This window comes from Sander lucioperca, chromosome 22 (assembly GCF_008315115.2).
Source record: "Sander lucioperca isolate FBNREF2018 chromosome 22, SLUC_FBN_1.2, whole genome shotgun sequence".
In the NCBI taxonomy this organism is placed as follows: Eukaryota; Metazoa; Chordata; class Actinopteri; order Perciformes; family Percidae; genus Sander; species Sander lucioperca.
Window position 1 is genome coordinate 13,990,788 of NC_050194.1, and position 27,668 is coordinate 14,018,455.

A 27,668-nucleotide genomic window follows, 5' to 3' on the forward strand; every position below is an offset into this window, starting at 1 on the left:
AGTTGTCCTTGGACTCTCTCACTTCCACACACAGTATCTCTCCCATGCAGACTCAAAACATTTTTTTTTTTTTATGAGAGACAATTATAGCCAAGTTTTTGCAACCTCTACCTACATGCATTGTCGTGTATAAAGAAAACTGATTATTGGGCCAGGTTTTGCATTTGCACAGCTGACTCCCAATGTAGTACTTTATAGCCAATATGAGGTTTAGCATGTTTCTACAGAGCCAGCAAACTTTATCCAAGAGTTTATCCAAGCTTGAGAACTTGCCTATTCATTTTGCTGAAGTTTACTTAAGCTGAGAAAATTGAACAACTAGAATGGTAATTGGCTCTGTCCCTTAAAGGCCTCATTTTGTGAGAACCAAACATTTAAGCAGGACCAGGACCACTAACCTGAAAAGGGAAAAGTCTGGGACTTGTGTTCTGCATGGCTCAGTGAGTAGCTTTTTGTTGTTTCCTGATAGCTCCGTGCAGCAGGTCGGACTCTGACCCTGCTGCTGTGGGTGGGGAGAGTGGATAGATTGGGATGAATAGAGTTTATTCTTCTTTCCTCAACTCCTGATTTATGACTGTGAAGTGAGGGGCATGAGAAATATGAAGATGCTCCAAGCCGGTATAATGCAAATCGGTATAATTCAAGTTAGCGGCACACAAAATACATTGGTAAAGAAAGTTAAATTTGAAAACATAAACAGCATAATATTTAATACAAATAGGGGGCCTCATATGTGAGGAGGAATTAAGGGAGGCCAGATGATGTGTGTGAATGTTCAATGGATTATTGTAAAAAAAAAAACTAAAAAAAAAAAAACACAGTTTGGCCTGGATGCTCTGAAGCATTCTTCCACTAACAAATGATTAATAAAGTCATAAATAACAGTTTTATAGATAAGCTGTTACACTAAACCAGTGCAGTTGAGAAATAATATATTCAGATATCTTATAATTTATGCAAATGCCACAAGAACAATTTTAAAGTATGCTTAATGTGAGTACTTCAATTTTCTGCTACTTTATACTTCTCCACCACATTGCAGAAGGACATTTTGTACTTTTTACTTCAATACATTTATACTTATAGACAGTTATAGAGTAGATACTAATTTGCAGATTAGATTAGATTGTATAGCCTATGCAAAACATACTATCATCTTACATACATGACACTCCCAAACTGTATATAAAGTTGCTAAAATTTTCTTAAATAACACTCTGAAAGGTGCCGTTAGGCCTAATGATAATACTGATGCATAATACTTTTTTTACTGAATAATGGAATGAATTATTTATTTACTTTCTTGTCTATTCTTTTTTTTAAATCTTATTACTACTGGGCTGTTACTTAAGTAAATGAGCGTAATACTTATTTCACTGCTGGTGTTTGGTTATTAATCATATTTCATAGCCTACCTTGATCGCTTGACTTGTGAAAATAGTTAGGATAATTAAATTGCCAGTTTTTATGGGTGCCAAGCAGCCTTTTTAAAGATCCCCTACAGACATGTTTTGAGACATGCATAGCCTATACAAATAATCTATCTGCTTTGTATAACAGTATATCTTTAAGTAAAATTTCCTTGTGAAAACAATCTTAAAATGATGTCACATCAACTCATATATACGATTAAACAATGCACTCAGATTTGACGAGAGCACAGAGAAACGTTTCCTCTTTAGCAGATGAATGTGAAAACAGCCAACATACATCATTCTACACAGTGAAGCTCAAACAACCGAATGAGGAAAACACACTTTTGTGTGGATTGGGACTTTAAAGTTACCGGATAAAACATAATAAACATACGGATACTGTATTCTTACTGAAGGAGTAACAACTAAGATGAAATGTACAAGTGTTGTAGAAAGTTAGAGCAGCACTGCCCTGCAGATAACTCCGTTTCAAGAAAGGGCGGGCTGAGTCAACCTGCCACTCCCCGCTCAGGCCTTCGCGGGAGCGCGCCTCTGCTCCTGCGCGCTGTCACGCTTTACTACCAACAGGCACGGAATTCCAGGGAGGAAGTCACTGAGATTGGGAAACGAACAACAACTCCAAAGGTGCCAAAAAAAAAAACTGGAGACGAGAAGAAGTAAGAATACGGCAATTCATCATTGGGAACAGTAGAAACATCTAATTTTGGAATATGGACTAGAGGCGCCGGGTCGCAGCAGATGGAGGCGGCGAGAAGTTTGGTGTTTGTCGGGGCCGTGCTGCTCGCAGTGACGGGCACGTTGGGCAGAGAAGGTGGGTAACTTCCAGAGCTTTTTCTCGCCTTGAATGGCTACGCTGTTATCAAAATAGACACACTTTCAAAATGGAATGTAAAAGTAGAGTATGTGGGTTGTATTTGGGTATATGTGCGAGGTTCATCTCGTCCCAAAGAGGATATTTTTTCTAGCTAGGACCACATTCCTCCGCGAGCCCTCGTCCTCTCACAGTCACTGCTGAGGCTCGTGGGACTTATGTAGACGTATGTACAAATCACACCTGTCACATATAGCCTTAAACCAGATTTACTGTTTGGACTAAAACTCGCATGTAGCAACTTCTGTTGCACAAATAAACACTGCTAGAACATAATAGTAGTTGTAGCAGTGAAACAGGTGAGAAATATGAGAACCTGCTTTGCAGCTTGGACACAGAGAGCGACTCTGACTGACTGGTGCGTGCAGGCGGACGTTAGGCTGGTTTGCTCTACGCGTAAACAAAAACAAACCAACAATAACAAACAGGGCTTTGTGTGGCTAGGATCATGACGATGTCAATTATTCACTTCTGGCTCTAAAGAGGACATTGTCTGATAGAGGGCCACTTGTCACACTTGGAGCTTGAGTGCGCCAGTAAAACAAGAGCTAACTGAAAGTGCAAACAAGTGCATATTTGGAAGATAGTGCTACATTGTCTCCGTTTTCTTTTAAATATAGGCTATATCAATATGATAATTAAGGCTGGGACGATATGGTCTTGTCCCGATTCGATTCTTTCAGAATACATGGGTGCAGATTTGATTTGTATTGCAATTTTCATTTATTGCGATTCTAGAAGTATTGTTATTCTAAACATTGAGTATTGCGATTTTCTTTTCCTTCTTTAACAAAAACCAAAGTTGGAATAATACACTTCTAGAGACAATATCTCATGAGACATTCCTAAGAACTAATTGTTTTTAAGAAGAATGCACATCACATGTCAGTCAGTCTGACATTTGTTTCATTTGTAAAGAAGTAGGCTACATAACATGTATTTTCTGTATTTTCTGCTTTCAGTCTGTAGCAAGGAAGCGGATTTGATGTAGTGGTACCGTATAAAGAAAATATTTAGGTAAATTATTGGTAAAAAAATAAATAAAAAATATAGATTTTAGGGAAAAGAATTGATTTTGAAAATCATTCCCACCCCTAATGATAATGCTTAGCAAAAGAACATCAATAATGTATTTGCATGTAGGATCTCATCTCATTTAGAAAAATGTTGCATTTTCAACTTTATTTTTATTTTCAGTTGAGTAGTCCATCTACAGAAATCCATTAATCATTGAAAGTCATTTTCAAGCAAAAATGTCAAACATTTGAGGATTCCAGCATATCAAATGTTGTGATTTGCTGCTTTTCATTCTCTTGCATTGCAGTAAACTGAATATTGTTTTAGGTTTGGACTGTAAGACTAAATAAAAAGTCAGGACTCAAAAGAGTTTTTGTAATTTGAAGATGTTAATTTGGACTCTAGGAAATATTTTTCTGTTTTCTGACGTTTTATAGGCCAAACAGTTAATCTGTTAATCAGTTAATCTCAACCCTGAATATATGGTTATTTGCAGTTTTAGTTTGTAGTCGTGGTTGCATAGGCCTCTATATTGATAGAGATTTATTTTAAGTGGAGTCAGACATCAATAAGCCAGGTCAGGTGATTTTAAAAGCATTTAATATATCACAAGCTAATGGCAAACATTGACATCAATAATTCGGAGAATTCTTTCCAATGCGGTCTTTATTGACACGTACATGACAGCTTTTATCGACATGCCCTTGTGAGGAAATAGGCCAGTGCGTGATACCTTAAAATATCACCACGTTTTAATGTTGGATGAAGTCATCTTTACTTCTAAAATGACTAATATGAGTACAAAATATGGCAGTGAAGCTTCTTTGTCTTTTATTAGCTGCTATCCCCACCACCACTACACACAAACAAAGCCAATATTCACAGATGAAGTGATTTCCAAATACAGCTGCATTGTTGGTGGGAACAGGTTGGTGCACTTTACTCCACAGTGTTGATCTCTAAAGCATCAGTTAAACATGAGCGCTGTGATTGGTCCAAAAGGGCTGAGTTTAGCAACACATCATGCACAAGTCTTACTTTCAGTTATCAAGTATTGTTTTGTCCACACACACACACACACACACACACACACACACACACACACACACGGCCAACAAGTGTATGATTCCAAAGGTCAGCACTTGTGTTCTGTGTTTTTCTTTCAGTGGTCCAAATGAATTATTTCAATAACCTGCTCCTGTGTGACAACATATTGTGTTTGTTTGTGTGTTCGGTGGCCTCAGTATCCACAGACTTCATGTTCTTGTCACACTCCAGTGCACCCATTGAGCGAAACTCGCTGTATGAAGTGATTAAGTCCTACTGAATTGCCCTCAGTGGCATGTTAGCTCATCCGGCCGTGACTCACTAGGCTAGGCTACGTGTTAGTGATCTAACTCACCCTGAGTCTGAGCTGAGGAAGCAGCCATCAGTTGGCCTCGAGTCGTGAGCCCTCAGAGGAAACTTTCTTGTGTGCTTTTCTAGGGTTTGAGTTACACACCTGAGGGAAATCTGTACAAAGAAATCACTGTTTTAAAATAAATCACAGCAGCCTTGATAGGAGTAAACTATTTCTCTATACAAAATAGTCTTGATCATGTTAATTTTCATCTGCTGCGACCAAGTTTCTGGTAGTTAGAATTGGGCAGTATTTTATAAATAGAAAAGTCCTGGTGGTTTAAGCGGTTTAAGATGCTGGCCATGTAATTGCAATGTAACTGATACGAGTCCAGCTGGGGGTCAGTTGGTTGCAGTGATCATTTCAGTTTAGTAGTCATCGATCCTTTCAGTAGAAATACATCTTGATTAAAATAATAATACAGAGCTATTGTGGTACTTTGGTATCGGATGCTTTCTTCTTTTTATTCCCTTTGAAATAAAGTGTATTTAAATGCAGCTGCAGATGCTTTCACACTAGTAAATAGGGGTGCACGATTCAGAAAATGTCACGATTCGATTCAATATCGATGTTTAGGCTCAAGGTTCGATTCAAAATCGATTTTCGATTAAAAAAGCGATTTTCGATTAAAAAAACGATTCTCGATTAAAAAAAACGATTCACATTATCATTATTCTATGAATCGATTTTTAATCGGTAGAGCGTGAATCGCGATTCTAATATGAATCGATTTTTTTGCACACCCCTACTAGTAAATGTGTATAAAAAAAGAAAAAAGAAAAAAAAAGTGCAGTACGGATCCTGTTCTGCTTGTATGTTGAGCAATACCTGTTTTTTCTTCCTCAGCAGTAGAGTGAAGTGGAAGAAAGAATGTGTTCAGGGAGGTTGGGAGAAATGTGAAGTTTATGCAAGACACACTAGGATTAGCATTGTCTTAGAATCAGGACTAACACGTTAAATCTGAGGGATAATAAGCCAACAGAGAAAGTCCTGTTGGATCCTCTTGAGCTTTAGAGGAGAGTTGAGGCCAGAGGATTCTGTTGACTGTTCTGTTGTGTCACACTGCAGGCTTTTCCACCATGGTTCAGTCGAACTCCTGCAGTCACTTACTGTACACACAGTGGTAAACACACACATACTCCCTGTGCTAACGGGCACATTGCCACACACAGGTGTGGCTTCAAGCTGACTTTCAGCTTGCAGACAGTCCCAAGCAGCACACTGGTGCAAGACGGTCAGTTTAAAGTCACCCCATCCTCTCTTGTAGGAAGCCAGATTAAGATCAAATCACAGATCAAGTCACTATTAATTCTGTCGTGACAAAAATAATACCGTCTGCAACAACATTAAAAACACTGGGAAAAAGCCTCGAAACAGTAAATCTCATGTTGCACTCTGTATGCACCAAAAGTGACAGAAATAGTTAAATAGTATAAATGACAAAAAAAGAGAGCTAGAGAGAGAAATTCAAACCCAGCTTACTTTCTCACCTCCACACAGATGGCCAATCACTGCGCACACTTCAGAAAGTTACATTAAATGCATCAATAGGATCCAACCACAGTGCTTGTCGAAATCACCATCTTCCCCCCCCCCCCCCACACTTTTCAGACATCAGGATTGTGGGAGCTGCGTCTGACAATTTTTGCAACTTTCCAAAACTGTCAATGTGACAATCGCACCTACTTCATGCCATGATTAGTCAGCTGTGCGAAGGTGAGAAAGTAAGAAAGGTTTGAACTTCTTTTTAAAGTTTTCAGTCTGTGCACAACTACCTCTGTCACTTTTTTGTGTGTCTTCCAGGAGAGACTGTCGGAAACTGTGCACTGTTAGCAACATATTTAAACATTTACAGCTCTCTCCTCTCTCTATGATAGCAAGCTTTTCATCCAGCCTATGCGTGGTTGTATGGAACAACTTTAAACACATTTGCTTTCCGACGAGGCCGGACAACATGTTGTACAAGCTACTTTGTTTGTTTCATGTTCCTGTGACGCTTTAAAACCTGCCTCTGCATTTACGCCAGAACACTGAATAAGATCACAATGAATGCTGGGTTCTAAGTGCAAAGAAATGGGCACTGATTTTAAAAATTAACAGAACTGTTAAAAGCTTGCATGTCAGAAGCCCAACTGAACACAGAAGGACTCGACTGCAATCAAGTAAATGATCAAAAAAATAGGACAAAAAGCAGGAAAGTAGACATTTTCTCTCATTCTCTCTCTTGTTAACCACAGACACACCTGACCAGTGGAAGTTTCCAGAGCCAAGTTGCTACAATACGCTGTGCAGAAGCCAGTGCTAACATATTTAACTCTGTGTGTGTGTGTGTGTTAGTGTCATTAGTTGTGTGTGTTGTGACCTTTTGGTCACAGAGATCTTCTTGTGACCTGGAGAGTTACAGGTTGCTGACGTGTCTTTGAACAAAACATTGAACTACAACCTGGTTTCTCTTGATCCCCCATCACTGGTGAAATACATACATGTATGTCATCTTTTAGAAATGCAAGACACACATTCCTGCGAAATTACACTTTCCAGAGTCCAGAGAGTTTGGCAACAACCAGGAATAAATGAATGGAGGCTCTCAAAGCAGGTTATAAAAAATATGTAGTGGTTGATTTTAAAAAGAGGAAGGCAGGGGTAGTAATATGACAGTGGGCAGATAGAGCAAAGCAAGTGATAAAAGAGGGAGTATTTTAGGCCACAGGGATGGGGGGGTGGGCAGCTCCTCACAAGGCCACGCATGCACACACAGCCGTTGCTGAGAGACTTTTGGAGAGCAAACAATGAGGGAATAAAAGTAGAGGAAGCTGAGAACTGGCTTTACACACACTTTTTAGAAATGGAAAATCTGCTCTGTTGTGCTTTCTGTTACGGCACATTTACCTAATCCCTAGAGCTGGAGCTGTTTGTGTGGTAGTTTGTGCAAATCACAGAGTTTTAGGGAGTCTGATTTTGTTTCTGTTTATATATTCTGTCTTATTTAAAATTATTTAAATGCTGCAGGATAAAAGCACGACTCCCCTCTTGGCCTGACATGTAAAACTATTTTCCATGATGACATCACTTAAGGAGGCAGTGATTAGTCATTTGATTTGATATTTGACACAAGCTGCAACGACTGGGTGTGTATTTTTGGCTGCCGCTCTATCAATCATAGACCCATTTGCTGCAGTAGCTGTTAGATTATAATGTGGACATTATTGACACTTTATGACTCAATACTTAGCTGAGATGCAGGAGCTGTAATATAGGGCTGTCCCAAGCAATTCTTTTTTAAACAATTGATCTAGCAATTATTTTGTTCGATTAGTCGACTAATCTAACGATTAATTTTTCAGTAAGCGATTATTTTCCCATTGCTCAATTATAAACAATTTACACAAAACAAATTTCAATAAGGTTCAAGTCTCTATTTATTAAAATTGATTAACACTGCACTGTTCAAGTAAAATGAATTTGTAGTGCAACCTGAAGCCAGATGTAGGCTATCAATCCAACGACAAAATAAAGTCACTTTCAGGAGGAATACAAAAATAAAAACTTAAAGTAAACAGAGCAAGTGCAAAAGAGTAGGCTGTATTTGCTTTTTTTAACAGTAGTAGGTAAAATAATGAATACGCTCTTATTTAACATCCAAGCTCTCCCTTTAATCTTACAGTAAAAAAAGTGCAATTTTAGCAACATATGAAATCAGATGTATCAAATAAATCCAACATAAGGCAAGTTGTAGAATGTCTAATATAACAGTCTGTAATCAATTGGGTCACTCATGATGATGGTAAACCAAAAAAATAACACTGCCGACTGACAGCGTTTGATGATGCTTGATGTTAAGTCATAGCGGGGCATTAAAACGAATCAACAGACTAATGTACCATTGGGCTGCTACTGGCAACACATTCCGTGTCACTATGTTGATAATCGCACACATCTACAGTGCATGTTGTGTCCGAGCCCGGCCGGCCCGACACATTAACTGGAACTATGAGCCCTAACCCGTTTTAACCCGACAATTTTTTAATACGTGGGCCGTTATAACTGACGTTATAAAGGACTCGTGAGATATCTGAAACAATCTGGCCTGGTTGCGCAATTATGGAAGACAGTGCTACAGATGGGGGAGACACGATTTTAGCACAGTTTACCTCACACTCAAGTCAGTGCAGGACATTTACCCAGAGCTACGGGAGAAGCTGGAGAGACATAGCTTTCTCCCCACCCAATTAGGCTAATAAAGTAATGATTAAAAAAACATAAATACTTGATGAAGGGCCCGGCCTGAGGATAGTGGCGGGAAATATGGGCCCGACCCGGCCCGTGGGTCAAGTTCGGGCTCGGGCAGAGAATCTAAACTCTACTTGGGAGGGAAAGGGACAAAAAGGTGAGCAGAACTTATGGTGTTTTGCTGCTGTTATCCTGACTCAGGGATGCATTTTACAAAGTCTACGGTCTACCACATTGTTGCTGGCATTAAGAGTAAAATACTCCCACACTTTAGAAGACCGTGTTCGAGCCTTTTTCTCAACGTGTTGTTGAACTTGCGAGGAATCCATACTTGCGCTGTTGCTGGAAGCAGCCGGTTATGTATAGATTTCTATGCATTATTTGTGTCGACACATTTACGTAATCGACTACGTCGACGAATCGTCCCAGCCCTAAATATAACTTTACGCACATACATGATAAGAGCATGCCTTGAAGACACATGTCCTGAACTTTGTTGGTCCCCAGTATATCATGAAAATCACCCTTCTCCTGCCCGCCAGTACTTCCTGTTCCTCCGATGATGTATATGAGTCCACCCAGCCGTCTTTTCCAAAAAGAGGGACAGAGATAGCACAGGGGGGCTTCAATGAAGAAAAGTGGGTTGACTATTGAAGGGCAGTTGGAGGGGAGCCAGAGGAAGTCATTTATAACCTCAGCAGTGGAGGGACTGTCCACTGTGTGACTGCCTACTAAAGCATGGGAGCTATGTGTGTGTTAGAGCCCCCATGAATTGTAGCGCTGTATGACCCTGAATGTATGCTGTGTGTGACCCAGTGTGGGGAATCTGTGCTCTCTGCTGCCAGTGGAAACTATATCCTATAGAGACAAGACAGAGGCAGTGCATATGGTTTGAATTTCAGAGTACCCATTCAAGGCCACTGTTACAGTACACAGTCAAAATATGTGGAGTCCAAGTCCTTACAGTGATCATTATTTGGAGTTTCCACATATAACACTTGGAACTACCTGTAACCTGTAACTATGAATGTGCATTTAAAAGTCTGTCTAGAAATTGCTATCTTTCAGAGGTTACACTTACAGTATATAATCGACAGGGCCTGTTCTGTATATATCACTTATTTATCACAGAAAAGTGAGTGCTGCAAAAATCTATTTTAGGGATCCAAATAATGATTATTTTCATTCTCATTTAATTATTCAAATTAATGAACTGATTGTTTAGTCTATGAAATGTTAGGGGAAAAAAAGAAGAAGGTCCCTTTCCTCAGATTTCTCCAAGGTGACATCTTTAAATTATTTGTTTATTAATTGTTTATTCATATAATTTGCCAATGCACTGAACAGAGTAAACAACATGAGGTGTTCAGTATTCAGCACTTTAACAGGAAGGTGAGTTTATAGTTCAAATTACACACTCTCTGTTTTTAAGTGGCATCTGTGTTGTGAATTTAAATGTTTTTGAAAGACATCAAATCAATATTTTATATAAACGTATTTCATTATTATGCATTCAATGAGTATCATACATTTGTACTGTTTTCATTGGAGTTCATGGAAGGTTAATTTAAAGCACATTATGCTGCTAAACTATTTGGATTACTTCAATCTAGACAGGGTGCTGAGGCCCTGATGTAGTTCAATGATGAGAGTGAGAAATACTGTAGCTTTTTCTTCATTGGGTATTTGAATTTGATCGTTCAGACTTTGACCACCTTTTGTTGTACTACTCCTTAAAGCAGTATTTTGAGGTCTTAAAGATGCTTTTTTATTTCAAAAATTTTATTTTGATATTTTTTGTTGTCAAAAGTAGTTCTGGCAGTTACATTTTAGGCAACATTCACAATATTATTGGGGTAGACCTTTGTGTCCTTTTTGTGTATTTTAATTTATTTATTATTTTTAATATAATGTTTGCTTTCCAAATGATTTTGAATGACAATAAAACAGCATTAATGTTGAGCAATGAAAAAGGTTGTAATAGTATTTTACATGCAGGATGAAGTTGGGGTCACATGTTATCTGTGTTGCAGTGTGCCTGGGTACAGACATGAAGCTGGACCTGCCCTCCAGCCTGGAAAATCACTACGAGACCCTCAGACTGCTCTACACTGGCTGCCAGGTTGTCCACGGCAACCTGGAGATCACACATCTTCATGGAGACCCTGACCTCTCCTTCCTTCAGGTATGTACAGTGTGTTTTTTCTGTAATAATGGCTGTATAAAATGACACAAAAGAAGCGTATTTGTTAGTTACAAAACAAATAAGATGGATAAATAAAGAAGAAAGAAAGAAAAAATAAGTATTCAGATGCTTAGCTGAGTTAGCTCCAATCTTTTTAGTCAGTCCACCTGTTTTTGTTTCCACAAAAGACCTTTTGTTTTCTCTTCACCTCTTCTTCTTTAGGGGATTGTGGAGGTACAGGGCTATGTACTTGTAGCTCATGTGTCAGTGAGTCTGTTGCCGTTGGACAACCTTCGAATCATAAGAGGCAGCCAGCTGTACAACTCCAGCTACGCCCTGGCTGTGCTGGATAACACTCTGGGCGGACAGGGGCTCAGGACGCTCCGGCTCCGTAGCCTCACAGGTCAGATAATAGTATAGTAGAGCTCAGAGTTGATACCCAAACCCAGTATGACCTGACTGGACTGGGGCTGGGACTTTATGTTTGAGTTGTTTTGACTCATTCATTTTATCAATATCTTCAACTTTAAAACTGTTAAGGGAAATCAAACATGTTCAAATATATTAGGCTTTACCCTCTGTTATCTACTATAACAGTAAGTTTATGAGCTCCTCTAACGTATCATCTCCCCTGCAGAGATCCTGTTGGGTGGGGTGTATATTTGGGGGAACCCCCAGCTGTGCTTCCCAGACCCCCAGAACATCATTTGGAGGGACACTTTGGACGAGCAGAACATCCACGCCCGGCTGCACAAACTGCAGCTTCGGGCTCCTAAATGTGAGCAACTGATTGAAATATTAAACATCCCATAGGATAGTACAGGAAGAGAAATGTCACTTGTTTAATAGAACTATCAGTTCTGATGAAGTATGATGATGTATAGTCCCACAGAGCCACTAGTTTAGCATTAGACTCTTGTTAAATTGTGGGATAAGTTCTTACCTCTCCCCATGTGTTGTTGTGTTTTGTCTGGCACAGGTCCAAGTTGTTCCTCTGTATGTGGGAAAAGCTGCTGGGGAGAAACTGCACAGGACTGCCAGACCTGTGAGTTAACATCTTGTGCAGAGTATGACTGTTTGGTTCTTACTGGATAAAGTCTAGAGCAGGTGAAGTACAGCTTAAAATTGTCACTTTTTTATCTTTGTCCAAAGTGACCCGTATTCAGTGTGCGTCTGGCTGTCAGCGGTGTAAAGGTCCCCTTCCCAATGACTGCTGTCACCTGCAGTGCGCTGCTGGATGCACAGGACCCAAAGACTCAGACTGTCTGGTAAAAAACACACATGCACATAACAGATATTTGTTGTGTTCACTGTAATCTCATCTCATCTCACAGTCATATGTCATTTCTGGAGTAACGTGTTTCGTCATTCCTCTTCTCTCCAGGCGTGCCGCCACTTCAACGACAGTGGTGTGTGTAAGGAGAACTGTCCTCCACCGACTATCTACGATCCCTCCACCTATCAGACCAAACCCAACCCAAACAAGAAGTTCAACTTTGGAGCCACTTGCGTCAAGACGTGTCCTTGTGAGAATTTTAAACAGACCTTGTTTATCCATAAAAGCTACAAAAAAGTGCTCAGCTAGTGGTCACTGTGCAGCTCCACTGGTGCACCTGATGATTAAGTGTCTCACTGTAGGGTGCCTTGATGTGATAGTAGATGCTGAGGGGGGAAGGAGGAGAAAATATTATTCATTCGGTGTCCTTGCCAAGATTAAAACACACACACACACACACACACACACACACACACACACACACACACACACACACACACACACACAGATCCATTGTTACGATCACATTCCTGTACCGTAACGCTTTAGGCTACCACCTTTCCATTTCATCATACCTAATTCACTTTTTGCTGCAAAGATGCCCTTTGAACACTTTGTCTCCCTGTCTGTAGATAACTATCTGGCTATGGAAGTGGCTTGTACTTTGGTTTGTCCCAGAGCCAACCAGGAAGTTATCGTTGCCCACCCTGACGGAAACGAAATGCAGAAATGTGAAAAGTGTGAAGGAGACTGTCCCAAAGGTGAGAATCATTGTGTCCTTGTGAGAACATTTGCATTTAACCACAATACATTGTTTACATTTAGAGTACTTACTAGCCACTTCATTAGGTTCAACTGAACACCTACTTCCAGCAGGATAGCGCGCATGTCACAAAGAACTCTTATCAAACTGGTTCCACAAATACGACAATAAGTTCAGGGTGGTCCAATGGCCTCCACAGTCACTAGATCTCAGTCCCATAGAGCACCTTTATTATTATTATTATAATTATTATAGATGCGCAGCCGACAAAATTGCAGCAACTGTGTGATGCTATCAGACCAGGATCTGGAATGTTTTCAGCACCTTGTAGAATCGATGCCACGAAAAATGCAGACCATTCTGGGGGCAAAGGGGGGTCGTATCCAGTATTGAAAAAGGTGTAACTAATACAAGTGGCAACTGAGTGTAAACAGTAGCTATCCAAAAGTTCAACAGGGGAAAAACTGTTTCACACTACGTGGCTCAAATGTTACATAACTAATTTAATTTATGCATTCTCCATGTGCATGACATGGTGCTTCAGTACAGGGGATTATGATTTGTGCTGCACGCACTGATGTATTGATGCATCACATGCTGACTATGGTGCAAAGTAAACCAACCTGTTTCTGCAGTACCTTGTTGTTTGTCTTATGAATCAGGACATTAATATAACTTAGATAATGTATCATTTGTTTTTACTTCAGTTCAGGATTTTGCTCAGTGGAGTTAACTGGATAACTCAGTACAATATACTGATACTATACTATATACAATATAACTCCTGCTTTTTGAGACAGACCTCATCTATCGCATAATCTCAATTTATGTTGCATGAATTAAATTCAACTTTTGGGCTGTTGGGACCTCTAATTCTAGACATTATAAATAGCAATTTTTAAAGTGCATTCAAACACTAATAAAGTGCTTTTTTTCTATTAATAAAAAGATAAATATATACAGTGCACTGAAGGATTTTCTCCATGGAAAAATGTTTTCGATCTTCTCCCCACTGGCTACGGCAAGAGATTTATAGACAGATGGTTCATCCAATCACCCGCCAAGTATTTTTTCAGAGTGCCTGCCCTTTTCCAAACAGTTTCCAATGATGGCTTTTCAGATGGTTCTGTGTAACAAACAATCTGCTGCATTAGGTGAAGGCACACACCAGGAAGGACTACCCTGTCTCCCCATTTCTTTTTGCTATCGAACCACTAGCTCAAACAATATGTCACTCACCTTATACCCTTGTTTACTGTGATACACCACACTATATTTCATTCTACACTGATGATATCCTGGCCTTTATGGAGGGTTGTTGATCATTGCTTTCCTGCTATATTAGATATATTAAGTAAGTAATTTATTAGGGATTTAAGATACATTGGTTAAAATCCATTGTCATGGTTTGTATTGCAGTGTGTTATGGTCTGGGTATGGACAACCTCGGCGTCATGGACAACCATGGCATCATCATGGTAACATCTACTAATGTGGAGCAGTTCAACAAGTGTAAGAAGATTTTTGGTAGTCTGGCCTTCCTCCCTCAGAGCTTTGCAAGGTAAGACACACAGGCCAAATATAGAACATACATACAGTTTTAGCTCACAACGGTACTTTAGAAATGACAAAATAAAGTAACTAACTGTGGAAGGTTATTTGTGCAAGTCAATGGGAAAGTTACTGCCGAAGCCAAACCCTTTAGATTACTGTACTCAAATGTACTTCAAAACCAGACATGAATGTTTTCACTTTACATTTTTAAGTTTTCTTCTCATTGTGATTTAAATGTAATCTAATTTAAATGCAATTGAGACATATCTACACTCAAGTAAAGAGTAGAATTTATACACAGTAATATATACAATGTATATCAAACTAGTCAGCTGCCTCACCAGTCACTCTGTGGACGTCAGCTCGGCCTATGTGACACCAACACAAGCTGAGATGCCAAATACCTGATAAATTATCTTTCATCGGCGAGCTGTTGAAAAGTGTGAAATGTAAAAACAAACCTGAGATAACCTGCACCACTGGATATTTTATCTCCAGTAAGATTTTTATCAATTTTTATTTAAATATGCTGTCATTGTCCAGCGACCCTGTGAGCAACACATCGGGTCTGACCCTCGAGCAGCTGAGTGCCTTCAAAAGACTGGAGGAGATTACAGGTACTGAACACTAAGGAGAACCCTGAGGAAGTGTTTGTTGAATCCTTTTTTTCAAGATTTTACCAAGAAAGGAAAATCTGGCTATTCATTTGTGATTTCCCAAGTTCAGTCAGATTTTCCATATAAAACCACAAAGAAGTCTGATACACAGAGCATACCATGTCTCCTCTATTAGAATGTTTTAAGCAAATTTGATTTGATTTGCCTTGCAGGTTATTTGTACATTGATGCCTGGCCAGAAGAGTGGACTAACCTGAGTGTGTTTGAGAACCTGAAGGTGATCAGAGGCAGGATGCTCTACAAGTAAGACTTTTAAATTGCCTGGCTGGCTGTCTGGCTGTCTGTCATGTCTGTCTGACATGGTCTTTCTTTTCTCTGCATGTCTCTATATTATAATAAAAATAATAATAATACATTTTATTTATTATATTATATTATTATATTTATTTATTTCGCGACACTCAAAGACACCTTACATGTACAAATAATAAAAGATAAAACAGATGCACAACAATAAAGCAGACCAAGCATAAATACAAAGCAATAAACAACAACAGACTAATACAAGAACAATACAATCTGGGGTTTGTTCATGTTGAGATTTGTATGTGGTTAAAAAACTAAAAATTGTAACTCGCAAAAAAAGAATGGCGGTGGAGTTAGGTGTGAGAGACGGACAAAGACGGTTGATGTTGCGTAAGTGGAAATATGCAGAGTGACTAATATTATTGATGTGAGATTTGTATGATAGAGTGCTGTCAAGGATGATACCCAGACTCTTAACATGGGGCCTTTAACTTAAATGGTCAGACACATCTAGTATTGTCAAGTATCCGTTTCTCTGTGTGGTGTGTCACGACATGTCACTGTCTTGATGTCCATCCACCCACAATGTGTCTTTGTTTGTGCTTAGGCCTGTCGCAATATGCAATAAATCAATTAATTGCATGATAAATAAAAATGAGCTTGATAATTTTTAAGTGGAAATTATCGCAGCTGGAAAAATTTCCATTTTATTTATTGTTTTTGATTGTGTTTGGTTTTTATTCCAGTGCATTTTTTCTTAACAGAGACTGAGAGTCCATTTTATTTATTGTTTTTGGTTGTTTTATTCATTTATTGTAGATATTTAAAATGTCTTCCAGTTCCAGTTCCAGTGTTAAATATTCTTTAGAAATAAGTTTGTTGATCTTTGAAAAGGTGTACTTGCATTATTATGCCATTATCATTATATTAGATGAAAATGGTCTCTGAACGACAATATTATCGTTTATCGCAATCATTTCTGGGACAATTTATCATCCAGCTAAATTTGTTATCGTGACAGGCCTATTTGTGCTCTGTTTTTTCGACTATGTGCCTCTGGTATAGTTGAGCCAGTTTGTTTCAGGGTTACAGAAGGGTAAATTATTAGCCAGCACAGCTGCTTTAACTTGCAGCACATGCCAACCAGGATAACAGTAAAAGTCTATGGGACGCTATTTGCTATCTAGTGTAGCATGTTTAAACTAGGTCATAGTGACAAATGTGCTCTTCTGTCACTGTTTTTACAACAAGGTCTGACATTATTGGCTGTTTTTGGGTAATTGGAACAGTCTTGTTGTCAGGTTTCCTTAACTGAAACACATTAATACCTAATTTACACATTAACACTTGGTCATAAAAATAGTTTGTCAAAATGTGTTGTGGAGAGAATATCAGGTTACAGTTTGGTCACTATTTGTTGTAATCTTACAAACAACCTTGCCTTAGTGTTAAAAGGTGTTAAACCTGACCATAATGAATAGTAGGATCTTGTACTGTACATGCATGGTTTTAAATTCACCCACAATTTTTGACCAAATTTGAAAGCAAAAGAGAATCAATGTTAGATCTGTCGAGGCTGGGGTTTAGTCATGTTTGGTTTGATCTCTTCACAATGTCAAGATGTATGAAATAATATTGTGATAAAGCATTCTGAGTGAGTTGTTTTGATTGAATTTTTTAAAACTGAAAGAAAAATCATTATAAATGGACTGACTGTATAAAATCACAGTAGATTTCTGGTCACTTACAACTTATCTATCTCTGTCTGTTCAGAGGGGTTTTTTCTCTGGCCATCCAGAATCTACACATCCGGTCACTTGGGTTGCGTTCACTACGCAGCGTCAGTGGAGGTTTGGTCCTGTTGCACAACAATTCCCAGCTGTGCTACACCAGTTCACTCCCCTGGGATAGTCTCCTCCATCCCACCCAGGGACCCCACCGCATCGTCAGCAAGAACCAGGACGCCCAACTCTGTGGTGGGTGAACACACTATACAATGCCAAGGTCCATTCAGGTTTCTGTGGGTTGCACTTGATCAGGTTGATCAGGCACTTGTCACTTCATCCAAGTTAAATATCTCGGCCAGATACAAGATTCAATTCCATTTATTGTTACAACAGAAATCCAGTGTGCGTCATGTTCTGTTTACTCTGCATGTGTTTTCAGAGGAAGAGGGCCGTGTTTGTCATCCCCTGTGCGAGGGGGGCTGCTGGGGCCCGGGGCCCAGCCAGTGTGCATCCTGCAAGGCTTTCCAACGTGCTACTGAGTGCGTGGAGCAGTGTGACGTATATCAGGGGTAAGAATGTTTGTGTAGGTGTGGCTGCACTAAATCAATAAAAAGCCAAGTGATAATGTTCCAAATAACACAGTATCCAGGTATAAATAGTACAGGTTGACTGGATTGTCAGCCAGTGCCAAATGCCAAAGTAGTCGCAATAAATCCATTGGAAGCTTTTAACTTAAATTGTGCCCTTAAGCAACTGTACATCAATGACAAATGAAATACATGTGACTCAACACCCAATTTCTTTGAGCAGTAACTGAACAGATTTTTTGTGTGATGCACATGTATGTAAGTGAAATGTTTACAAGATAACACAAGTAAAAGAAATCCGTAGAGATCCATTTTGAAGTTGTTAGTATCAATTTCCCTGCAGTTTAAGGTAATGTATGCACACTTCACACAGTCCAAAATAAATATCCCACAGATGTTATACAAAAAAACATGACTTTACATTTCATGTGTTTAAACCCTACCTAAATTATGTTTGAATAATTGTACTTGTACGATGAAAGTCCCGTGTTCTCTCAATCTGAAAATATGTTTGTTGCCCATGTTATTTGGGTCTCAGGGCTGAGCGATATGGTTAAAGTCAAAATCACCATATTAATATTTGTCATGATATGGCAAATGTTGAAATACTGATATATGTTTATTTGTTGTCTTGCTAAGAGTTAGATGAAAATATAATCACATGATGTGATTACACACATAATCACTCATACATGCATGCTAAATATGAAGCTACAGCCAGCAGCTGGTTAGCTTAGCTTAGCATAAAGAGAAGAAAGCAAATAAACTTTTTTTCCAAAATGTCAAACCATTTCTTTAACAGAAGAATATCATGATATGGTCCCAATAAGATTACACGTAAAGTAGTTCAGAAATTACTGTATATACATTGTTGTCCAGTCTTTTGTGGTTCAGAGAACAAGTTGTCATCTGGCGAGGCTAACATTAGCAGTTATTTGCAGCTGGAGCCCCCCCTTTCTAAAAATGTATGTCCTTATGACAGCGTCAGGTGCTTTCGATAAAAGCATCCAACAAATGCCAGACTGTGTTATGGGACGTTGGGTTAAATCCCAGCTGTGCTTGTGTTGCAGGTCTCTCCGTGAATACACAGATGGATCTTTGTGTGTTGCCTGTCACTCAGAATGTCGATCTCTCAATGGCTCTGCCTCCTGTCATGGCCCGGTAAGATTATTGCGTTGCTTACAGTCTTTGCATACCAAAAAAAAAATCTGAAAATACCTCATCTACTCAACCATAATGATTTTTGACATTAAAGTAAATCAACCTTTTGGGCTATTAAACGTGATTGATTCTGGACAAGACCTCCACGCAAATGTGCAGTTGCACTTTAAATCTTATCCAGATTGTGTTCAGTCATTGCCATAACATATTGTCAGTGACAATATTCCTTTATTATTATTTACAAATTAACCGCAACTGTTCATTCATGCGATCCTGCAGAGGAAAAGGCAATTGGAGATGTTTCTTTACCATGGTTGTCCATTGCAGAACAGAGTAGCTGTTTAATAAGTTGATCTTCAATGGAATATAATACTTAAATACTATGAAAATAAAATAAATTGTGATGAAATGACTGGATAATTTGTCTGTATTTTATTTATTGTAAAATGTTTTTATTTTAAATTTATTTTTATTTTTACAGTTTGTTGATTAAACAAACCATCCCGTGCTCTTTCACCACATGTCCAGCTGGTTTCTGCTGTAAAAACTACCAAATAAACTAAACAAATGGCCAAAAGATTCTAAATACATTCACCCCATTATACCTGTGTATGTGTGCAAAATGTTTTATGTATTAACTGTTTTGTCTCTGTGTGTCTTCAGGGTGCAGAGCATTGTTCAGAGTGTCGACACTTCCAGGACGGTGAGTTTTGTGTGGATCATTGTCCCAGCGGTGTGAAGGAGGATCAGCAAACTGTGTGGAAGTACAGCAACGCTACAGGACACTGTCTCCCCTGCAACACCAACTGCACGCTGTCGTGAGTGGACACACATCACAAACACACGCGCACACACACACACACACACACACACACACACACACACACACACACACACACACACACACACACACACACACACACACACACACAATTAGAATGATTTCACACCCAGTGCTAATGTGTTTCAGCTGCACTGTGATGGATGAGAGAGGCTGCCCTATTGACACCAGGACAGGGTGAGCTGCTTCATCTTTTCAGATACTTAAATGATGTGATGGATTCTCTCAGTCCTTGTTTTGCGGAACCGGAGCTGTGTTGAACTGTTTTTCTCTGTTTAGACCGGGTACAACCATTGCAGCTGCAGTGGGTGGGGTGGTGCTCTTCTTCATTCTGCTCGCTCTGCTGGTCTTCTACCTGAAGAGACAGAAGAAGCTCAGGAGGAAGGAGACAATGAGGAGGATACTACAAGAACATGAGGTGGGCACGGAACCCGATCACGGGTTACAAAGGCTGACGTTTTATCATTTAAGTTGTTTTATAGACAGAGGTGTTTATAAAACTGTGTTACAGCTTCGGTTGTGTAATGTTGAAACAGGTGGGAGTTTATTTGCTGGAAGTAAAATGCTGAACATAAATGAGACTTAATTGTTTTTAATTCAAAATCAGGGCAAGATCTTAGGTTTTCCTTGGGTGTTGTAGTGTGTAATGAAGGAATCTGCTATCTGCCTACTTCATGTGTACAGCTCGTGGAGCCTTTGACACCCAGTGGCGCGTCACCCAATCAGGCTCAGATGCGTATCCTGAAGGAGACTGAGTTGAAAAAACTCAGGGTGCTGGGTGCAGGGGCCTTTGGCACTGTTTACAAGGTATGCATGTGAGCTAGATCTTTAACAGTACATTTATATTTAGCTTTAAGTCTTTGGTTAGTTTTTGAATGGCGGTGATTATTGTGTTTCAGGGCGTGTGGGCTCCTGATGGGGAAAATGTGAAAATACCAGTGGCCATCAAGGTGTTACGAGAGAACACCTCGCCAAAGGCCAATAAAGAGATCCTTGATGTGAGTAAAAGCCAGATACATACATAAATATTTATAGTTCACATAAATACCTAACCTCTCAACATCTTTCCTCGGTCTTTCTTAGGAGGCCTATGTGATGGCAGGAGTGGCCAGCCCTTACGTTTGCCGGCTGCTGGGGATTTGTCTGACCTCCACGGTGCAGCTGGTCACTCAGCTGATGCCGTACGGCTGCCTCCTCGACTACGTCAGGGAGAACAAGGACCGCATTGGCTCCCAGTTCCTCCTCAACTGGTGTGTCCAGATCGCCAAGGTATGCAACGTAGAAACATGGTATCAACTTTTCATTTAGGTGCACTTACTTGTACTGCTGCTTGTTGTAGTAGAAGTAAATGTGTATATCTGTCATAGTAAAACAGCAGTGGCTGAATGTTGTTGATTTCTTTATTGCCATATTTTTCCTTTCAATTTTGATGTGTTATCAACATTTGTGAACACATGGATTTGTGGGTGATGGATCTGTGGTGTGTGTGTTGTGTGTGTGTGTTTGTTGTGTGTTGTGTGTGTGTGTGTGTGTGTGTGTAGGGGATGAGTTATCTAGAGGAAGTCCGGTTGGTCCACAGAGATTTGGCCGCCCGCAATGTTCTGGTCAAGAACCCAAACCATGTGAAGATCACTGACTTTGGTCTGGCCCGTCTGCTCGATATAGATGAGACTGAATATCACGCTGATGGAGGGAAGGTAGGACGGGGCTGTAGGAGCATCTGCACTGGGGGCATTTACAATTATTTATTTATTCAAAACTGACGTTCTATATCTTTGTTTTTAGGTGCCGATTAAATGGATGGCACTAGAGTCTATTCTGCACAGGAAGTTCACTCATCAGAGTGATGTCTGGAGCTACGGTTAGTATCACTCCGTGCTGGAATTGACATTGAAGACATAATGGTAAAACAAACGCTAACCCTGTGTTGCTGTTTGATCGGGCTGCAAAGTGAATTTCTCAGTTTTTCTGATGTAGCATGACACTATAAGGTGTTCCTTTTTTAGCAAGTAAAGTTTTAATGAATTTTGGTGATTTTGGAAAAATCTTAATTTTGGAACGAAAGCAGTTCATAGTATTTATTGCAATGCTTAAGAAAAGTAGTATTGAAGTTATAAGAATAGTTTGTATTAAATCTAAAAAGATGCATATGCAAGGAATACGTTTTTCAAACTGCTGTAAATCCTCATTTTGAAAAAAATCCTCTGATCAATAATATCATAATAAATGCTGACTTAAATTGGTGTTTTGAACACCAACACACTGATTTTACGTAAAGCTTAATTTCATGCCAGTCATCTTTTCACAAGTCATTAGTAAACGACAGATTTTTCAATTGTTGTCTGTCATTTTGCTAGACATTTTTTGTATTGTGTTGTAATGATTCTGTTGTAATTGTACATTTCCTTCTCAGGTGTGACGGTCTGGGAGCTGATGACGTTTGGTGCTAAACCCTACGACATGATCCCAGCAAGAGAAATCCCAGATGTTTTAGAGGGAGGAGAACGGCTTCCCCAGCCCCTCATCTGCACCATTGACGTCTACATGATCATGGTCAAATGTCAGTAGTAAATATTTATCATTATTAATTACTGCCCCTAACAGAGTTACATATTGGTAGTTAGTTTCGAAGATGATTAATTGGCATCTCGATTTTTATGTTTGGATGGCAGGTTGGATGATTGACCCAGAAAGCAGACCGAGGTTCAAAGATCTGGTGAATGATTTTAGCGCCATGGCCAGGGATCCACCTCGCTATGTAGTCATTCAGGTACGTGAACATGTGTTTCATGTTGCAAATGTTTTACTTTTTGTGACTGTTTGCGATTATTTTATCATATAATGCTCATGTCATGTACATTGTAGCATGTTATTTTTCTCAAGTGTTCATGTTTGTGACAGTGTGGCTTTTTTTGGACTGTTTTTTTCCTTGAAAAGAGATATATTATGTCTATATTTGTAATCCATATTATGGATTACAAAATAGACATACTGTACTTACGTTCTCACTCTGTTTTCCATCGTGTTCTTCTTCCACTGTCTTGCAGAACGACGAGCAGATGAGCATGTCCAGCCCTGTGGACAGCCAGTTTTTCCGAATGCTTCTGGAGGAGGAAGGGAACAACATGAGGGAACTGCTGGATGCTGAGGAGTATCTGGTACCTCAGCCAAACCACTTCCCCAGGACTCAGGGAGACGGGGCATCCAGACACCAGTCATACAGGGTAATTTCTTCTTAATTCACACAACCATAAAGACCTGCAAACCTTTGACTGGCTGAATTCACCTTCTTGTCTGTATTTCATTCATCTCTCCTCTCTGTCTAGCAGAGCAGAGATCAGGGCTTAGATGTTGAACCCTCCGTCGCCGGCGGCCCTCGGAGCATGTACTCCTCCCTGAGCACTCTTGGCCGCAGCCAGTACCCTACCTTACCTTTAGGGGCCAGCACCTCCAACGGCGTATGGGTCCCTCAGTACCCAACTCTGGCTCGCAGCCCCTCGGCCGGGGGCCAATCTGACTCGGTCTTCCTGGACGGGCCTCCAGATGAGCTGCCCCCAGCCAGCCCCGGACGCTACTGCAGAGACCCCACCTACTCCAACGGGAGCCAGGGCGACCTGGAGACAGACGGGCCAAACGGCTTTCATCCTTCTCATCACCTTAATCACTCACTGCCCAGACGGAGTCATGGGTATATTCATAATCATGTCTTGCCAGGTGAGCGAAAAAAAATAACATAAAAGGAAGTGTTGAATCCCCGCATGTTTTGTTCTGACTTTTCTTTCTTCCTCTATCTGTTTAGAGTACGTCAACCAGGAGATTCAGGATCTCAGGCCGGGGATCCCCGATCGGCCCAGCACGCTGCCTCGTAAAGGCTCCAGAGTAGACCGACGCCTCCCTAACGGCCTGAGCTCCGGTCATAGCGTAGAAAACCCGGGATACTTGGTCCCCGTAATTGTCGGGGCTGCCACCTCTCCAGCCTTTGACAACCCATATTACCTGGACCTCGTGGCCAAAGCCAACGCTGTAGCCAGGGCTGCAGCCTTGGACAGCCCTGAGACACTGGAGAGAGACGGAGGAGTGCCCAGGCACGTGAACGGGTTTCTGACCTCCACGGCAGAGAATCCAGAGTATCTGGGACTAGCAGACACCTGGAGTGGATATACTTGAGGAGAGGGAATGGGAGTAATGTGATGAACAGAGCTTGTGTTCTACTGAGGGAAACAAGAAACGAGAGAACGGGAAGGTTAATATGTGTGAGACAGAAACAAGCTGGGTGTGTGATTTGATAGTGGGTATATTACGTTCATGTGGAACTGAATCAAGCACCCGAATCCAAACCGGTGGAGGTTGTCCAGTGAAAGTCACCAAATCACTGAGCTGTGACACACCATGACTCAACACAGTGTAGCATTATTCTGGTGTCTGTGGCATCATTTGTATTTCTGTCTTCCCTGTCAGCAATCTGTGCTCTCTGTGTGATTTTTAAGTGCCAAAAAAAGAAGTTCACTCAGCCTCTGTATATAACTCCGGTACTTGATAAGCAAAGGAGTTCACATGGTCAAAAACCCAACATGGTACGAGAAGGGTCTAATAATCACAAAATTCAACATTCAATTGGATAAATGAATGCATATTATTTTTAAATGTTCATTTAACTCGTTTTAATGTCTGTGGTTGTTTTTACTACACGTGAAGCATTTTTTCGTATTGTGCTATGTTATTCCATATGCTACCCAGCTAGTTAGAGAAAAAAACATAAAGAATACTTTGACATAGTGAGCCGGGATATGCATTGAAGGTGATGTTTAGTATTCTGGTCACTTTGTTTCTGACCTGATGGAGGGGGGGGTCTTCAACACACTAAAAGCCATTTTGTTTAGGCCAGAGAAAGCCCAGCAGCCCATCTGGCCAGTAAACATGCTCCCTGAAAGAAAGGCTTCCTGTATGGAGAAGACGAGAGGCATTGTGCCACACTGATGTATGTGGTTGTTAGTGTCTTGGCTGCAGCTACTTTGTGGTACAAGATACGAGGTGCTAGCAGACTTTTTACGCTGCAAATACCTCCAAATTATGTTTTTGTTTTCAAAACAAAGTGTACTTTTCACTAAGCTAGAGCCAACTTTTCAGGGATTTATGATTTTGCAAACAATTAGGGAAGATTGTGTGAATTTTGAATTACGCACAATGTACTACGTGGTATGATACTGCATACAGTATGCCCCCCAGGCTTGTGTTATCACAATGAGTCTTTTGGTTTTGGTGGCCTTTCACTGTGCAAGAAAGCAGTACAAGTTATTGGTGCATATATTCCACAAGGAGAAGAAACTGCATGTATGTATACAAGTGTTTGTTGCCCTTTATGGAACAAAAAGCAGTTCAGCGGTTTTGTGCTTTTGTGTAAAAGTGAGCACTAGACACTGGAGCTGAATGTGAATCTGGGGAGGCAAAAACATCGCTCTGCTTGGTTTGGATAATCAATGCGTGGCTCAACTTGCACTCAGAGAGAACACACTGGCATCCCAGTTAATAATCAACAGTATTTTTTTTAAGAGTGCTTTTTCATGCTAACTGGTGTTGGGGCTGGGGGAGGTCAAAACTGAGTCAATAGAGCCATTGTCTGACCCTATCCATGTTTGAAAGTCCGCGCTTCCCCAACTCGCACGTCCCAACGACTGATGTTGTTGTCACAATTTTGAAAAGAGAGAAAAAGGGGTTTCCTTCCGCAGAGGTTTGGAGCTCGGCCACAGAATGTTTGGGATTCAAAACCCTGAAACAAATCTTGAAACAATTGACTGGGTTGTTGAGATGTGTACAACTGTCCACACCCCTCCTTTAACACATCACTTTAACTCTGAAAGTCTTTTTGAGGTTCTCATACGGGTTTTCTAGAGTTTTGTTCCAGAAAAAGGATCTCTAAAAATGAAACCTGATTTTATATAACAATCTCTTACATAAAAATGACATGTTTTTATAAAAACATCAGATTTTATTTTATTACCCTCAGCTATCATATACTAACATTGTTTAGAATTTAATTATTATTGAGTGATAAGATTCACAGAGCAGCTCTCCCACCCCCCTCCCCCCCCCATATATATATATAATAGATATACAATATAGTGTTTTGGATTAAAACCCTTCACATGTATTGTTGTTGTCAGGTGAAGACCTCATATCTCCACATAAAAGAACAAATAAGAAGAAAAAGCAGACTGTAGATTGACTTAAATGTTTTTTTTCTCAGAGAAGCATGCAACCCTTAAATTGAAATTAAAGGTGCATCCCTGACTTTTACCCAATATTACCCAATAGCACTATTGAATCCCTAAAACTTTCAAAGTTACATTTTAAAACATCAACCCAAATTTGTGAAAAATGTTTGGGGTGCTATTGGGCATTCTAAAAAAAGAAATCGAAACATCACCTCTGTTGGAGATACAAGGTTTTCACAGGATCATAACAATGTTAAAGTGCCCATATTATGCTCATTTTCAGGTGCATAATTATATTTTGAGGTTGTACCAGAATAGGTTTACATGGTTTAATTTTCAAAAAACACCCTCTGTCTGGAGCTCTCTGTTTTAGCTACAGAGTGAGGCATTGCACTTCTATCCCATCTTTGTTGGGAGTCGCACATACGCAGTATCTAGGTAAGGACTACTAGCTAGAAGCTAGCGCTAAGCGCTGCTAGCAGTTAGCCACCTCGTTCTCAATGGCAAAACACTGCTACAACACACACGAGTTCACCCTAATCTACAAAATAAATTGTATAGAACTACTTACATGTCCCTCGTCTGCAGGTATTCCACACAAAGTTGGAAGTGCGCCTTCGTTTAGAAGAAGTCTTTCGGCTAATCCTGCCTTGTACTGACCGAAGTTGGAGAAACAGCTAGCTGATGTGGTATTAGCTAAAGTAGTTAGCACACACCAAATGTTTCGGACGATTTTGACCAGCTCACCCGGAGACTGAAGGCAGGATACATTCAGAAACCCGTATCTCACTCAAAATAGCATGGATGTTTTTTTTCCAAGTTTGTATGCGTGTGGAAGCACCAGAGACACAAAATAACACCCCAAATCCCAGAAAAAAGTGATTTTTTTTTCATAATATGGACACTTTAAAGCACAACTCCCAGATGGTCCCACTTCCTTTAAGAATGTGATCATTTTTCTAGATATTATGAGACCTTCTGTACAATCACAGTTGATGTACTGGTGTTCATACTGTAGTGTCTTCTTGTAAAACAAATTTCATTAGATGTCTTATGTGGCTTACACATGACCCAGGACTCTCACAGATGATCTACATGCTGTCCTCCTAAAACCATATGTGTCCTTTCTCTAGTTTATTTTGAAATAAAACCGTTCCGTTGTACTAAAAGCAGTACAGAGCCTGAGGACTGGCACTGGTCATGGTCTGGTGGCTTGTTGCTTTATGGTAAAACGTTAAATCTTCCTGCAATTCTCCCCGTTGAAGTGTTCTTGGGCAAAATGCTAAATCATGATCAGCATTCTGATTGGAATCAGCTAAATGTCGAAAAAGTAAATGGTTGTTTGTCCCTTTTTTAAATTGTGAGATTGAGCAAAAGCCTTAACTGAATGAAAATGAGGCCTGTACATGTTTATATAAGTTTGTTAAACATCTACAAAAGTGGGTTAAAAAGTCTCAAATGTTTTCACTCATCCACGAGTAAGCCC

General features: G+C 40.0%; 1 protein-coding gene across 2 annotated transcripts; it reads left to right on the top strand.

Moving 5' to 3' along the window:
• The first annotated feature begins 1,952 nt into the window (after positions 1 to 1,952).
• Positions 1,953 to 26,342, top strand: erbb2 (erb-b2 receptor tyrosine kinase 2). 2 transcript variants are annotated; one of them, XM_031315020.2, is made up of 27 exons: positions 1,953 to 2,247; positions 10,987 to 11,138; positions 11,361 to 11,541; positions 11,776 to 11,916; positions 12,118 to 12,183; positions 12,291 to 12,406; positions 12,523 to 12,664; positions 13,047 to 13,175; positions 14,597 to 14,738; positions 15,275 to 15,348; positions 15,561 to 15,651; positions 17,428 to 17,630; positions 17,821 to 17,950; positions 19,039 to 19,129; positions 19,793 to 19,947; positions 20,100 to 20,147; positions 20,250 to 20,388; positions 20,655 to 20,777; positions 20,870 to 20,968; positions 21,054 to 21,239; positions 21,512 to 21,667; positions 21,756 to 21,831; positions 22,384 to 22,530; positions 22,643 to 22,740; positions 23,018 to 23,194; positions 23,297 to 23,684; positions 23,770 to 26,342. In XM_031315020.2, exons 1-27 carry the CDS (start codon positions 2,175 to 2,177, stop codon positions 24,135 to 24,137), a joined length of 3,891 nt encoding a protein of 1,296 aa, XP_031170880.1. In that variant the 5' UTR covers positions 1,953 to 2,174; the 3' UTR covers positions 24,138 to 26,342. The 2 variants fall into 2 exon arrangements, with proteins under 2 accessions (XP_031170880.1, XP_031170881.1); XM_031315021.2 differs by having other exon boundaries at positions 1,955 to 2,247; positions 23,300 to 23,684.
• Positions 26,343 to 27,668: the final 1,326 nt, after the last annotated feature.